Raw genomic sequence first — 15,963 nt, 5'->3', positions numbered from 1 at the left:
ACTAATGGAAAATCGCAGAAATTATAATTATTGACTTGAAATTATGAAAACTATCTTCCTGTATTATCGAAAGTATTGGAAAGAACACACCAGTTCGGTCTTAGAAACGAGCTCTCGACGATTGTACGTAGCGACCATGGTGCATTGTTCAGTGCTATGTAGTATGAGATCTGAGAGAGGGGTCTGGGCTCGAATCCAGACCTCCATAACCTAAAAACATTTTTTCCAGGAGTATTGCCTCTTGTAAGGAATTCGCAGTCTCCAAGAGTGTCATTTTCACACTAGGAAAAAATACTATCTAAAAACAAGCGGATTCCACATTAAATTAAGCGGATTTCTGTATGGTTTTCGGCCAAGATGACTTCCGTTTTAAATTAAGGGGTTATATCTAGTTGTAAGTGCGAAAAAACGTTCTTTTTTGCGGATTTTTTGTGAAGAGGCATTTCATTAGGGTAAAAGCGGGTGAGATGGCGCGGTGGGGGAGATGGCGCACTTTAAATATCTTTTACATTTATTGCTCTAAAAATGTATGAAAAATATTTTCAGCTGTCTTTAAATATTTTAAATCGAAGTAGCCAGTATTCGTTTTTTTTATCTATGATACAAAAAATAAAAAAAAATTTCAAAGCAAATCGTGTGATGATTTTTTTCAAATTTTGTTTCGCCCTTTTTTTTTTGTTCTGATATTTTGTGAGTCGTTGGGATCTTGATGTCCTTGATACACCAATACATACAAGATAGTATAAGTTATGCATTGCGTGTGAAATCTGAGCTCTAGTTCTATCTGCTTTTTATGGGTGCTTACGAATATGAATTACGCGCAAAAAGGTGAGATGGCGCAGTTTTTTGCGGGTGAAATGGCGCATTCCCTACTAGAATTTTTTAATTGAGTATAGTGTTAGCATGTGCCATATCACCCTACAAATATTTTTTTAAGTAATTCAGCCAAGTTCAAATTTTATAAAAAAGACGACTAGTTGCAATCTATTATACGGCATGCATTGGTGCTTGACTCCTTCACATCGTTCAACCATTTGTGCAATGAATTTGGCAATAGAAATCTAAAACAAACTCATGCGCCATCTCACCCACCCTATAGGGGGAGATGGTTTTTTTTAAACTTTTTTTCTATATTAATTTAAAAATATAAATTTAAAATATAAAATTCTGTAAAACAAACAATACGTTGGATATTGAATATAGAACATTTTTGCATTGTTAGAAATATGAAATGTGGTTTGCTTTGAAAAAAAAGACATAAACAAAAAAGGTATGCCATCTCACCCGCTTTTACCCTATACAAACATAAAGAATACATGTACATATAGCAAATTTAATGTATAAAAATAATTCGCTGTGTATTTAGAAAAATATTGGGTTCCGTTATTTTTGTAGTAGATCTCCTAGACGACCTCCAAAAAAAGCTGTCTGGCGGTGAGCAAGATATCTCTGATACAAATCACCCAAAATTGAAAAATCCAAAATATTCATTTTCAGGATAGACAAATGCAGGTTATGAACGAAGGAATAGTCAAAATTTTGATTTTTGACAAAATGGCGGCCTCTCAAAGACAGAAATCGTTTTTTTCACAAAAATTTACACTTTAAAATGGCATACAAAATCCAATTATTGTCAAAAACATTTTTCCTTCGTTCATTACCTGACAAAAGTATCAAAGAAAATTCAGTAAAAATTTCAAGCTGATCGGTCCAGCCGTTCCGGAGTAATCGTGCTCACCGCCAGACACATTTTTTTTGGAGGTCGTCTAGGAGATCTACTACAAAAATAACGGAACCCAATATTTTTTTAAATACACAGCGAATTCTTTTTATACATTAAATTTGCTATAGGGATATGTATTCTTTAGGTTTATATAACTAAATGCCTCTTTACAAAAAATCCACAAAAAAGAAGGTTTTTTTTGCACTTACAACTAGATATAACCCCTTAAGCGGACACAAAATTTTTTGAATGTGCAAATTTGAAAGAAATCCACTTAATTGAAATGGAAAATCATCTTCTTTTCATGCGAAAAAATTTTAATGTAAAAGAAAAACAACTATTGGGTCACTTAGTGAGCGCTTTATCATCAGCCTATCTCACTGTTGGAAAAAATTATGATAAACTGCAACTAAAGCTAAAGTCTGACCATAATTTTTAAATTTTTATTTTTTGTCGACTTTTTAAGAGGAAATTTCATATTAATATAAAACGAATTTTGCCTTAAATTTAATAGAATATAAGCGGATTCCACTAATTTCAAGCAGAAATCAAATTTTTTTAAGAGGGTGCTATTTAAGAATGACTTTTTTTCTCCGAGTAAGACTCTGCGGTAAATTGGTCCCTTCCATTCTTGTATTTGTAAGATAGGTTATAACATAAGAATGGTTGAGAGTTGTTATAGTCACTAGGCCTTGCTCTTTCATAGGGTGTTGTGCCACAAATTTATTTTTATAGAATCACAGAAGCGTCATTAAAAAAGCTTTTAAAAAAAATGTGTAAACTTGCTATGCAAGCAGAAGGGTATTTAAGTTACCTTGTTAAATGGTGCCTTTCTCTAGTTTGGCCTTCTCTTACTTGTGGTCGAACAAAAGACGCAAAAGTTTGTCAAAGATTGAAGTGGAATACACCTTCCAATAAACTATCTAAGCCGACTCTGTTTAAGAGTACCGGGGGGTATTCTCAGCCCCAGAGAGTCGGTATGGTTGGATAGGACAATACATCTGAGAAGGGCCTTCGGGAGTCCATGATCTTTCATAGAAGGATATGGTACTCAGAAGTCAGAAGCCGTTAATAGAGGGTCTCTGGATGCAAGGTGTAACCGCTAACAATCATAACTAATGGATTTGACTCACGATCTTCTTCCACAGGACCGACAAGGTTATACTGCGGGCTAGTAAGCTCACTTCCGTAGTTGTCTTATTTCTATGATTTCATGAATACTAAAGAATAAAGACCTCAGAGTTTTTATATTTAAAAATCAATAAATCAAAATTCAATAAAAAAATTTATTTAAAAAAAAATAGTCATCATGTTACCTATCAAGCCTACATTAAAACTCGATATTATTGGAAATCTTGGATTGCAACCTGAAAAGGCTACCGATTACTTTGTGGAATCTGTTCAACAAAACAAATTATTTGTGTGAGTACATAATTTTCCAATATTCTACATCTGGTAAATGTTTATGATTAGAAAACCACCCAATTGGGATTCGCCTGGAAATGGTGTCGAATTGTTAGCTCTCCAAAATGAACGGGAACACGTGAAAATGCTTCAACTTCAAGAAGAAATGCTTGACAATGCAAGACGTCAAGGCATAATTAATTCAAATCGAATTGATGAGCTTTTTAGCTTACAAGATCAAACTCGAAAACGTTTTATTGAGGCAAATAATTTTTTCAAAGATTGTGACGAAAAGAAAAAATTCGCAGAGTCTAAGGTTTCTGAAGAGAAGCAACTTCATGTTGAGTTGAAGAAATCTATAAATGCTTACAAGAATAATAATTGTATTTTGTCTAAATTTCGTGAGGTTCTTCAAAAAGTAGTTAAAGATTTTGAACCATTTGAGGTTGTTATCCAAGAAGTTGTTTCTTCGCCAGATAATAATTGGTCCTCAATCAAGGATTGTATGGATGGATGTGATGCATTGAGTAGGTTTGAATTGTGTTTTTAGTTTTTTTTTTTTTTTTGTAAGAATCTTTATTTATTCAGTGATGACACAAGTCGAAGTATCCGAACTTCAAAAGAATAAACTTCAAGAAATCGAAGAAATACGGCTTCAAATGATAAAAATAACAAACGAAGCTATGCTCACAGTTCTAGGTCTTAATAATGAACTCTCTGAGCTCGAAAGGGCTTACGCACAGACCCGATCTGAATGCTTGAAGCTAGAAAATATAATCGCAAATACAAAAGATTGTATAATTGAGAATACATTCACAAAGACTAGAATAGTTGATGAAATTTATATCATGTACAGATTGCTGTGCAAACGTAGAGGTAAGCAGATTTTGTTTTGAGTTATATCTTGAAGTCAAAGACTTACTTATGTATTTTATTTTTAAAAGGTCTTAGTACAGTGATAAACAAAGATGAAATTGAAAAGCTATGCGACTTCATAAAAGACGAAATCGGAATCATTCAAGGTGTCATAAAAGAATGTGTAAAAACGTAAGAATTTATATATTTTACTTCATGGTAAAAATTGAAAGTTATAGTTGAAAAATAAAAAAAAAAAATTGACTGTGCTTTTTAATATAGTAATTAAAACTGAAAGCTTTGACTCAGTATTACAAAATATCGACGACTTTTTAGCAGATTTGGCCAAGTAGGTAACATTGTAAAAAGACCCTTTTTTACTGTGACTATTCTATAAGCAAATGTGTCAAAATCAGAACTACTAGATTTGAAAAACGGTCTTTCTCTACAGAATCTACAAGGCTGCTGAAGTACCTACTCGGAAGTTAACATTGCTTTCGCGCTAAAAATGAACATCTATAATGGAAGTTATTAAGTTATTAAAACTTTTACCAATATACATTATATAAATCCTGCCAATAATTTCGTCTTCCGCAGTGCCATAAACATTTTTACTTTTTTCAATTTTCTTAGGGCCATATTATTCACTAGTTTAAAAAATACATCTGGATGTAAAAAAATTGAAATCTCAAAAATTAATCCAAATCCATGATTCACTATCGCACAGACAAAAAAATAGTCATTTTTAACTATTTTTAAACTATTTTCATAGTTAAAATCGGGATAACTATTTTGGATTTGGATTTATTTTTGACATTTGACAATTTTCCATCCAGATGTATTTTTTAAACTATAGTTAATAATATGGCTGTTAGTTACAAGGTTTTATTTTTCACGCCTTTGACTATAGAAACAAAACAAGACGGTGCGGTGGAGACTTTTTTTTTTGAAAAGCTTTCTCTTTGAGCTTTTTGAGTAAACATTAGACTTTCCTCATTCAAAAGCTGTATTTTAAATAATAATGATGAATTCCAATAATTAAGAAGGTGGAAAACAAGAAAATTCTTGAGGTAAAAAGCTGATTTTTGTGTTTCAAAAGCTAACTTGCGAAATAATTATAACTTTTCAACATAACTTGAAGGTTGAAGCTCTTTAATGTATTAGTTCAAAAAGCGGTTGATTTGAACGATTGTTGCATTAACCCTTTCGGACCAGCGTTACTCTCATGTAACATTTTTTAAAAAATTCGTAAAAAATATTAAATTAAACAATTTTTTAGGTTTCGATGGCTTAATTTAAAGATAATAATGCCTAGTTTCTGGATTATTACAAAAAGTTAGTCAAGTATAATACCTTTAATTTTTTTGTATCGAAAAAAGGACTGAAATTGACATTTTTTTTTTGCAAAAAAAAATTTTTTATATATTGTCATAATTTTGAAAAAAAGATACAAAAAATGTTAATGCAGAAAGTGTTTTGTTTTTTTGCAGTGGCATACATTATAGTTTCAGAAAAAGTTATTTTCTCAGTTCTCCGACTTTTTTGGTGGTCATAGGCAGTGCATGTGACATGAAAATAACACATTAGTTTTGCTATTTATTATTTTGGAAAATAACTTTTTGCTATTCATATTTCTTAGTTTTGACCCGATAATACAGAAAAAACATTTTTTAATATTGATTTTCATAACTTGGGTTCGAAATGGTTAATAAATTTACAGCAGCAAAATATATTTTTTTAAATAATGTCGAATTCCTTTCAAAAGAAGAATGCTCGCCACATTGTTTGCGACACGTAAAACGCATTGAGATCGATTTCAATTCGATTTTTTTTGTTGAAAGGAATTCGACATAAGATATTTTTTTGATGAAAAAAAAAACAAGATTGGTATCTCAAACTTTTAAATAACACTGGCCAACAAGGTTTTTGCCACAAGAACCAAAATATACTTTTCTAAAGGTTTTTGATGTGCTGAACTCGAATCTGAAGTCAGACATTTTTTATTGGCCTCCGTTTTTGAAATATTACCTTTAAAAAATCCCAAAAAACGTCATTTTGGCTGTTTTCGAGGATATGTTTTTAGTTTTTTTTAAAGAAAACTATAACATTTCAATTGAATTTCTAGAATAAGAAAAATGTGAGAAAACGAATTTTTCGTACGAAAAAACTTTTATTCGTAACGACCAATTTGGTTTTTCATATTTTTCTAATTTTAGATATTAAAATTAAATTTTTTTTTTTGAAAATTTTAACTTTAGTTTACTTACTGTAAATCCAATTTAAATTTAAAACTATAAGTTGAATTTACGTGAAATTCCTTCGTAAATAGAACCTAGTTATGTATGTTCGAGATCCCCACATAAGGGATACCTTTTTGGATGAAACAGGATGACTAATTACACTGGTCAACAAAATTGAACTTTTTTTTCCACAAGAACCAAAATATACTTTTCCATAGATTTTTGATGTGCTGTGTGGCCTCCGTTTTTTGATAAAAAGTGCTCAAAACTTTAAAATTGTCATTTTTTCGTTTTTTTTTTTTACTTTTTTGGCTTGTAACTTTTTTAATATTCAGAATATTAAAAAAATGTTCTTAACATAAAAGACGCGAAATTTAATTGCCTACGTTTCTCGCATACACAACTTTTATGTAGGATAAATAGAAATCGAGATATTCAACAAAAACTAAAATTCAAGATGGCGGCCGAAAGGTGAACTTCGCGAGTGCGAAAAATCGGGGTAATGATATTCAGCCAATACTCTATCGAATGAGCAAAAAAATTTGGGGTGGTACAAACTGCTGGGTCAAATTATAAATGCACTGGACTATAACTCCTTTTTTCGAAATTGAGCCTTTCAAAGGAAAAGGAAAAATAGTTTGGGTAATAAGTTTGTGCATAAAAGAAAAGAATGTTCAAAGTTTTGTTAATGTGCATTTTTAGATTAAAAAAAAATCAAAATCATTAATAACCGTTTTTTTCAAAAAAAAGTTACCCAAAAGATATATATTTTTTTTTTATGATATAATGCAAATAATGTACGTTTATATTAAATTTTAGTTGTTTGGGAAAAAGTCAGAAATTACAATTTAATTAATGGATAAAAGACGTCAGTAATTTTCATTTTACTATAAATGAACGTACGTATTTGCTCATGCATTTAAAAGCACTTTTATGTTAGTTTATTTGTAAATTTTGAGAACTGGCTCTATATTATGACATTTAGGGCAATTATTTTGTTAAATGAATAAAAAAAATTGTATTTTACCTTTTTTGGAAAAAAATAAAAATGCAGTTTTGTTGCATTCGCTTTAAATATTACGTCTGCAGAGTTTAATCAAAATCCGTTTTCGAGGTATTTGGTATAAATTGACAAATTTGTATGGGAGATACACTTTCTAAGCGAGATATAGAAAAAAAAAAAACTTTCAGAATTCCATAAAAATCATCTGTAAAAAATTTGATGAAAACCCGTCCAACCGTTTAGGCTGTGGAAATGTGTACAGATGGACAAACGGAATTGTGAAACCCACTTTTTGGGAGTTCTCCATCATCGTAATGTTGGTTTTAATTAAAACCACAATTTTTTTTCGACACGAAAACAATACTTGCTCTATCTATATAGAGCAAGAAAAAAAAAAAAACATAATAGTCTTTAAGACATCATAGCACAAAGTTTTATAGATTTGCATTACATTTACTCTTCGACTATACATATACAACTTCTTGTTTGACTTTGCCTCTATGTGCGTGAAGTTAATTTTGTCAGCATCCACTTAGTTTTGTTTATAGAAACATACTCATAACTTCTGCTGTCAACAGCCCAGCTGGACACAATGTAACAATTTCACATCAAAACTGACTTCACAATTTCACATAGATCCACAGGTGGCGACAGTATTGTGACGAACTTCTAAATGAACAATTTCCAAGGCTACACTTTCCAATAGCTTCACCTAACTTAAGCGAAGTATCCGATGTCACAGTCGAAGAAGTTAGTGAGGCTGTAAAATACTCCAAAAAGGGAAAAGCTGTTGGGCCAGACGAAATACCCTCAGAGTTTTGGAAAAAGATGGGAGACATCGGGTCTAGATGGCTCATGGTTCTTGTTTCCAAGCTTATACGAGGTGATCGAATGCCTAATCAATGGAGGGAAAGTTATCTTCTTCCAATATACAAAGGGAAGGGTGATACTCGAAGCTGTGATAATTACCGTTCGATTAAGCTGATGTCACACACCATGAAGATCGTTGAGCGAGTCTTGGGTAGCCGACTGCGAAAAATAATAAGGCTATCTGATGACCAGTGCGGGTTTGTTGCGGGTAAATCAACCACAGGTGCAATCCAGAGTATCAGAATCATTATGGAAAAACATCGAGATTCCTTGGAGGATTTGCATGTGGTATTGGTTGATTTTGAAAAAGCATTCGATCGACAACCACGAGATCTGATATGGGTGGCCCTCAGACAACGAGGAGTTCCGGAAACCTATGTGCGGATAATTATGGACATGTATGATGGAGCAGTTACTAAAGTAAGATGTGCAGCTGGAGTCACCGAAGAATTCGAAATCACAGTAGGTGTACACCAGGGAAGCGTCTTGAGTCCTCTGCTCTTTATTACCGTTCTTGATTACCTGCTTCAAGGCAAAGTGACGGACCCAAAAGTGCATCAGTTATTCTTTGCTGACGATGGAGCCATCATAAGTGAAGACCCGATATCCCTGCAACGAGCACTTGATGTATGGGTGGATGTTCTAGAAGGTAGTGGGTACCGCATAAGCGCGAAAAAGACAGAATACCTATGCTGCCCATTTTCTGATCCACACAGGCCTATTCCTGACATTTATTTGAATGGTGTAGTGCTTCCCAAGTGTGAAAAGTTTAAATATCTGGGGTCTATGATAAATAACGAAGGTACTTGTGATGACGATATCAATCATCGCGTAAGCGTAGGGTGGATGAAGTGGCGGGAAAATTCTGCTATCTTCTGTGATCGAAAAATGCCCCCTAAGCTGAAAGGAAGGCTCTACACCGCAGTTGTGCGTCCAGCACTCACATACGGTTCACAATGTTGGACAATGTACAAAAAGTATGAGAGTAAGTTAACGGCAGCTGAGATGAAGATGCTTCGCATGACAGCAGGAGTAACAAAGCTTGATAGAATTAGAAGTACGAAGATCCGAGGAAGCCTTCATGTTAAAAATACCATCTCCCAAAAAATTGAACACGACCGACTCAGTTGGTATTGCCATGTTCAAAGGAGAGATCCTGAGAACCCCGTCAAAAAAGCAATATCATATAACGTTCCAACACGAAATAAAAAGAAAGGTAGGCCTAAAAACTCCTGGTACAAGCAAATGCAAAAACACCAGCATTCAGTTGGCCTCAGAAACGGAACAATACAAAACCGGGAGGCTTGCCGCCGATTTCTGAGGTCAACCCGGCGAACCCCACAGGCGGATCACTAGTGTGAAGCAGTAACGTGGGAAGGTTATGATCCCCTCGACATCGAGATCATAACAGCGCCGAGAAAAAAGGAAGAAGAAGATTGATTGAATCAATTTAAGTGAAAAATGAGTCTCTATCAAAAATGTTAGGCAGTTCTGACAGGGTTGGCAATCCAAAATCCAAAATAAACAACCTCTTAAATTTTCTCCTGATATTTAGAAAAAAAAAAATGGTACCTACTTAAATAAACCTACATAATTATATTGTATAAGGTATAACTTCAACCCTGTTTGAAAGCATAAGTCTAGTCTACTCCTTATAACTTTATCGATGTTCATTTCGCTTCCCTGCTCACACTGTGGTCATCAAATAAATAAATTGTCCTCGATATTTGTTTTTTTTTTTTCTTTGCATTTGGAATATATTGTCTTAATTGAAGCCAATAAGTAAAAAAAAAAAACAAGAATATTTAGTGACCTTATGAGCTAAAACGACACATTGTTTTTGGTTCTTTGCTAGATTTTCCAAGTGAATTTAATTTTTTTAGGATTAAGTCTTCCATTTGGCAAAAAAGCTGTACGCTTTAGCCTTTGAAAATAATACATTTTTGGTAGGAGAAGCAAAATACTATTAATTAAAGGGTATTTGAAATACTTTTAATTTAAGGTTTTTTGAAATTTTACGAAAACTATATTTTTATTGAATTGAAAATCATAGAGATTCTGGATGAATGAGTTACCAATTTCTAAGAGCCTTTAAGATGATTGTCACAAAATTCTTTTTATACCATTACTTTTGTCTTATCTATGTATATATAAGAAAAATAAGAAAAAAGTTTCAGCTTATCAAATTGTTTTTAGTTTTGACAATCAAATAACGATATGGTTTTGTTTACCGTGTCTGATGTTTGTTTAAAATAAAAATACGTGGTTATTTATAAAAAATTTTTTTTTTTTTTTTTTTTGTTAATTAATTTTTAAAAAAACTAAAAGACGTTTGTGCAACTGGTCTTAAATTTTTGACAAAAAATTAATTAGTGAAATGAATTCATAAACAAAAATAAACAAAAAATTAGTTTAAACAAAAAATTTTAATTTTTCATAATTTTAAGTTTGAAAACTTATTACCTATTCAGAAACTAAAAATAGTCCAGAAAACCAAAAGTTTTTCTAATACCCTTTTTTCAGATTTGAAATAATACAAATAAAATACAAATACAAATAATTTTTAAATTGGTTTTTTAATCTAAGGCCCACAACCTGTTTTCTAATGACGTTATCACGTAAAATTATAGACCGTAAACCGCCTTTTTTTTCAACATATCTTATTTTTAACACAAGTGGCCCAGTCAGTAGGGAATTTCATTCTTCAAAAGACGAATTCAGTCCAATTTCATTGCATAGTGTTTGGATAATGACTCTAATAAAAACTTCACTTTTTTTTTTGTTAAGACCCCATTTTATACATCAAATCTTTAAGATCTGACGAAACTGAGCCGTAGCTGGGTTTAATAACTCAACTCAATAGCAATCTATTTTCAAAAATCATAAGGCAATGGGCAGGTTCAGAAACGTTAGGCACTAAATATTTAGGTAATTTCTTGGTCTCTGATTGGTCAGCTGTCAAGAAAAAGCTTTCCAATTTAGGTAATTTTATTGGAAAGCTAACTGGAAAGTTAGGCAAGAAAATTTTCCCTAAACATTTAGGAAAGTTTTTTTTGTCAACATGACAGCAGATTGTTTTTAATTAAAGAATAAATTTAGCAAAATTAAATTTATTTGTGGGAAAAGCGAGTGAAAAGTGCATTATCGGTTATAATTAATATTATTTATTCAGTAAAGTTAAGTGAAATTTGTTGTCTTCCCGGTAAAATCGGTAAAATACGAAATTTGACAATAGCATCATATCAAAACTAATTTAGTCAATTTGCTCAAATTTCCGTTCAGAAAATGACGTTGCCTAAATATCTAGTCCCTAATATTTCCTGAACGTGCCCAATGTAAAAAATTATTTTGTCAACCCCACTGTTGTTTTCAACGTTATAAATAATTGATAAGTACTTACTTAGAAGATAAGATTAAGTTGCCTAAATTTAAATATAAAGATAATCAAATATGAAACATTCTATTGAAACAGAAAATATAATTGGACCAGAAGTAAAAGTATGTCGGAAATATCTGGTCATTGCGCCCAACAAAGTTTGAGCATTGGAAATACTTTGGTGTCAACTCTTTTGCATACTCTACTCGCTGCTCAATGTTCTATATCACCGCCTGAACTCTGGCCAAAAGATTATGGCCCAACGTACATTGAAAATGGCAGCGTAGATACTTATGACTTTGTAGTAATTGGAGCTGGAACAGCTGGTTCTATAGTTGCAAGTCGTCTAAGTGAGAATCCGAAATGGAAAGTCTTGGTACTGGAAGCGGGTGGAGATCCTCCAATCGAAACAATGGTAAGTTGTAGGTAATTCCTATTCTGATAACCATCATTGGTTGATTTTTTATACTTTTTAGATACCGGCTGTGTATTTTAATGTTCAACATTCAAAGTATAATTGGAATTATTACACCGAACCGGATGGTAAAAGCTGTATGGGTTATAAAAATCAAGTCTGTTACTGGCCAAGAGGCAAAATGATTGGTGGCAGTGGGGCTATCAATGCCATGATGTATGTGCAAGGAACAAAAGAAGATTACGATAATTGGGAGCGCCAGGGAAATCAAAATTGGGCGTGGAAAGATGTTCGTCCAGTATTTGAGAAGTTTCTTCAGAGCAATGATTCCGAGTCAAAAGGTTCAGCCTGTGTTAACGATTTCGGAGTAAACTATTCCGAAATTCGAGAGATGTTATTCAATGGAGCTGAAGAATTGGGTGTTCCCAAACTTGAAACTCTAAAAGAAGGTGCTTTTATTGGATACACTGCATTAAAGGGAAACACTAAAAATGGGGTTCGAGGAAGTACTGGTAAAAGTTATCTAGCAAAGGGCAAAGATAGACAAAATCTTCATGTGATTAAGAATGCTATAGTTACGAAGATTAATTTTGATGGTGAGGGAAATCAAGTTACAGGGGTAACATTTGTGTACAATGATCAACAAGAACTATCAGTAAAGATTGATAAAGAAGTTATTTTATCGGCTGGAGCTATAGATTCTCCAAAAATTCTTATGCTCTCCGGAATTGGACCAGTAGAACATCTCGAAAGTATTGGTATACCAGTTTTAAGAAACCTTCAAGTCGGTGATAATCTTCAAGATCATGTTATGGTTCCTATATTCTTCAAAGTTGATGAAAGCAAAGTAAAAGCCGAAACATTGCGAGACCAACTTGATGCTACTTATTTGTATCTTGTTAATCAAACAGGACCATTGGCTACCACCGGGACTGTTCCCGTAACTGGATTTATAAATTCAAATGAAACTTCCAACAGTCCATATCCTGATATCTTATTTCACAATATGTTTGCACAACGTGGAACTTCTGTAATGGAAACATGGCTTCAGGCTACTGAGGTAAACGATAGAGTTGTTGATCAAATTCGTGAAATCCACAAAGTCAGTCATTTGTTTGTGGCTTTTGTAAAGCTTTTGAGACCAAAATCATTTGGATATATTCATTTGCATAGTGCTGATCCAAAGGATCATCCGAAATTATTTGCAAATTACTTGGACCATTCCGAAGATATTGAAACAATTATGAGAGGAATTAAATTCCAAATGAAAATGGAACAAACGGCAGCGTTCAAGGAACAAAATGCTGAAATGATACAAATAGATCTACCTGAATGCGATAAGTTTGAGTTTAAAAGTGATAACTATTGGAAGTGTTATATGAAATATATGTCAAATACAGTTTATCATATGGCAGGAACTGTCAAAATGGGTCCAGATTCAGATTCTAGTGCTGTCTTAGACTGGAGATTGAGAGTTAAGGGAGTAAAGGGATTGAGAGTTGCTGATACCAGTATTATGCCAAATATTGTTAGTGGAAATACAAATGGTCCAACAATGATGATTGGAGAGAGAGCAGCTGAGTTTATAAATGAAGATTGGAGTAAAACAAATAATGTCCATACCGAGTTGTAAAGTCTTAAAATAAGAAAAAAAAATTGCTTTAATTTTTTTTCATTTATTTAATTTTTAATTCAGGGAGAACCATGTTCCTAATTGTTAAAAAAATCCAACTGTGTTCTTTTAAGTTGTCAAAATAAAAAAAATCTTTAAAACAAACATGTAGCTGCATACATATGTTATGTACCTACTTCTGAAAAAGTTTGTGCAAAACTACGGATCATTGGATCGCCTGATATGAAGTTGCTTGTGAAAGTGATGCTATCGAATGTTTACAAAATAACTCGGCTGATAGGCAGGATTTTTAGGTAGAAGATTAATCATTTAATGGAAATTTTAGTGTATAAAGAATCATATATTTTTGTTGACAAAAGGTTTTTGTAAGGCTACATTCCTTAAATTAGTTTAATGATATTTTCAATATTTTGGCTTTTGTTTGGCGTTATGAAAACTTTCTTATTTAGATAACTACTAAAATATGACAAAATTAATTCGTTGAAAATTTTTCTTTTAAAATAGAATTTCATGTTTAAAAGTGGTATTCCTAATTTTTTTCTTTTTTAATATCAACTTATCCATTATTTAAAACCAATTTTAATATCTAATTTTATGAGCTACATAAGTTAGTCGACAGTCACCGCTTTCATATTCATAGTTATAATTTTATCACAAATTCCTCAACTTCAGGATGATCAGAAAATTAAATTTTGAATATGTTTAAAACACCCATCGATATCAAAAAACGTGTTCCCGATTTAACAAAAAGTACTGTAGTAAAATAAATAAAAAAATTAGTTAATTATATAACTTTGAATTAAATATACATTTTCATACATACTACGCTTATTTGTGAATAAAAATGTATGTTTTTAATTTTTTGGCATTAAACGTGTAAAAGGCGATTTTTTGAAAAAGTCTGAAAAAATGATTTTCTTTACCAAGCTAAATCTCTAAAATTATAACAATTACAAATCTGAACACTCATAAAGTTTGAGTCTGTAAAGTTGTACATTTTTTGAACAAATGGTTTGGCTGGAATTTAAAATTGATCGAAAAAGGTCCAAGAATCCATGTTATTCCCATAAGAAACTTCAACCGCTTCGCGGCACCACGGGTTAGAATTAAGTTAGAAACTTGAAACATGGGGAATATTTTTTTAGTTTATTTTTAACCATATATAAGATCTTAGGAGCACACAAATTCTAATTATTTTAAAATAACGAGCACCCTATTGTGCACCTTGAAATTCACATCATGATATGCCATATTTTCTAGTTACGAAAAAGTAGCATAGTTTCCGCAGTTTTGGTCAAATTCAACAAAACACTTTTTCAAGATTTATGGGATAAAAACCTACACTTAATTTGTTTAAACAATATACTTATATACATCATTTAAAAGGTCTGAGAATCCTCTTTTCAAAAACATATAACATATTAAGAATTGTTAAAAAAATAACTCAAATATTGATAGAGAACCTCGTAAAGTCTGTAAAAATGTTTTTTTTTTTGTAAATAAAAAAAATGGAGAGTTCTTAAAATATAACAAAAATATTTGTATGCATTATTCGACCATACAAACATTACAATTTTACTATTTGGTCTAACATAAACTATTTCAACTATAATATTGACATAGCTAATGGAAGTCCAAATATTCAAAATTATAAAAAAATCGATGAATGTTAAAAAAAAAAAAAAAATTTAACGCCCACATTTTGCATTGATTTTTTTAGTGCGAAAATTTATATTTTCAATAAAATTTTTATTTTTAATGCAATGTTTTTTATTTCCAATGAAAAATATTTTAATGCAGAAAATGTTTAGTCTGATTTAATACAGAATCCACGAGAAGTTGCAGTAATTCACTACGTTAAAATAAAAGGTGAAGTAGAAAGGAAAGCATTAACATCTCCATATGATTTTTTTAAATATTTCATTCCCGCCGAAATCGTTTATATGAAATCGTTATAATGGAATATGTCCAAAATGGACATTCACATACATATACTTATTTCATCAAAAAAATGAACCCTGTCATGAGGCAGCTCTTCTAATAAGTATGATTTGTCGAAAACGATATTGAATCAAATAGAAAGAATAACTGCACTTCAACATCTAAACCTTTAGAAAAAGTGTTTTAGTGATTTCATAAACAAGTTTGTTTTTTTCTTGTACATTTCTTATAAAACCCCTTAAAATTAAATTCTATTTGCTTCATCGTTCTGTGCGTCCTTTAGTAGACATTGCCAATGCGTCAACTGGTGGGTGGATTTTCTTCAAATTAAGTAGGAGATGATTTTTATGGAATTTTAAAAGTTTTTTTTTTCCTTTTTGTGATTTTTTTTAAATCTCGCATGTGGTGGCAACTGACAATACCATATACATATATTTCAAGCGTTTTTCAAACTTTGTATTTTAGGAAAATGCTTTTTAACAGACCTACAAACTTGGAACCAA

At 31.8% G+C, this 15,963-nt stretch overlaps 1 protein-coding gene across 1 annotated transcript; it reads left to right on the top strand.

The window, feature by feature from the left end:
- The first annotated feature begins 2,950 nt into the window (after window positions 1-2,950).
- LOC129909512 (glucose dehydrogenase [FAD, quinone]-like) lies at window positions 2,951-13,519 on the top strand. Its single transcript, XM_055986587.1, has 6 exons — window positions 2,951-3,145; window positions 3,197-3,654; window positions 3,716-4,003; window positions 4,072-4,174; window positions 11,568-11,886; window positions 11,948-13,519. The coding sequence occupies exons 1-6, from the start codon at window positions 3,033-3,035 to the stop codon at window positions 13,517-13,519; spliced, it is 2,853 nt and encodes a 950-aa protein (XP_055842562.1). The 5' UTR covers window positions 2,951-3,032.
- The last annotated feature ends 2,444 nt before the right edge of the window (window positions 13,520-15,963 follow it).

The sequence above is a fragment of the Episyrphus balteatus genome, chromosome 2 (assembly GCF_945859705.1).
Source record: "Episyrphus balteatus chromosome 2, idEpiBalt1.1, whole genome shotgun sequence".
In the NCBI taxonomy this organism is placed as follows: Eukaryota; Metazoa; Arthropoda; class Insecta; order Diptera; family Syrphidae; genus Episyrphus; species Episyrphus balteatus.
The sequence above is the reverse complement of the archived record's forward strand: the minus strand, read 5'-3'. Positions and strand labels throughout refer to the sequence as shown.

Excerpts from the sequence above, each read along its gene's own strand:
- LOC129909512 (XM_055986587.1), top strand. The coding sequence starts at position 3,033 with ATGTTACCTATCAAGCCTACATTAAAACTCGATATTATTGGAAATCTT. Across the intron at positions 4,004-4,071 it reads ATTGCTGTGCAAACGTAGAG|GTCTTAGTACAGTGATAAAC; the intron begins GTAAGCAGATTT and ends TATTTTTAAAAG. Across the intron at positions 4,175-11,567 it reads ATAAAAGAATGTGTAAAAAC|AAAATATAATTGGACCAGAA; the intron begins GTAAGAATTTAT and ends CTATTGAAACAG.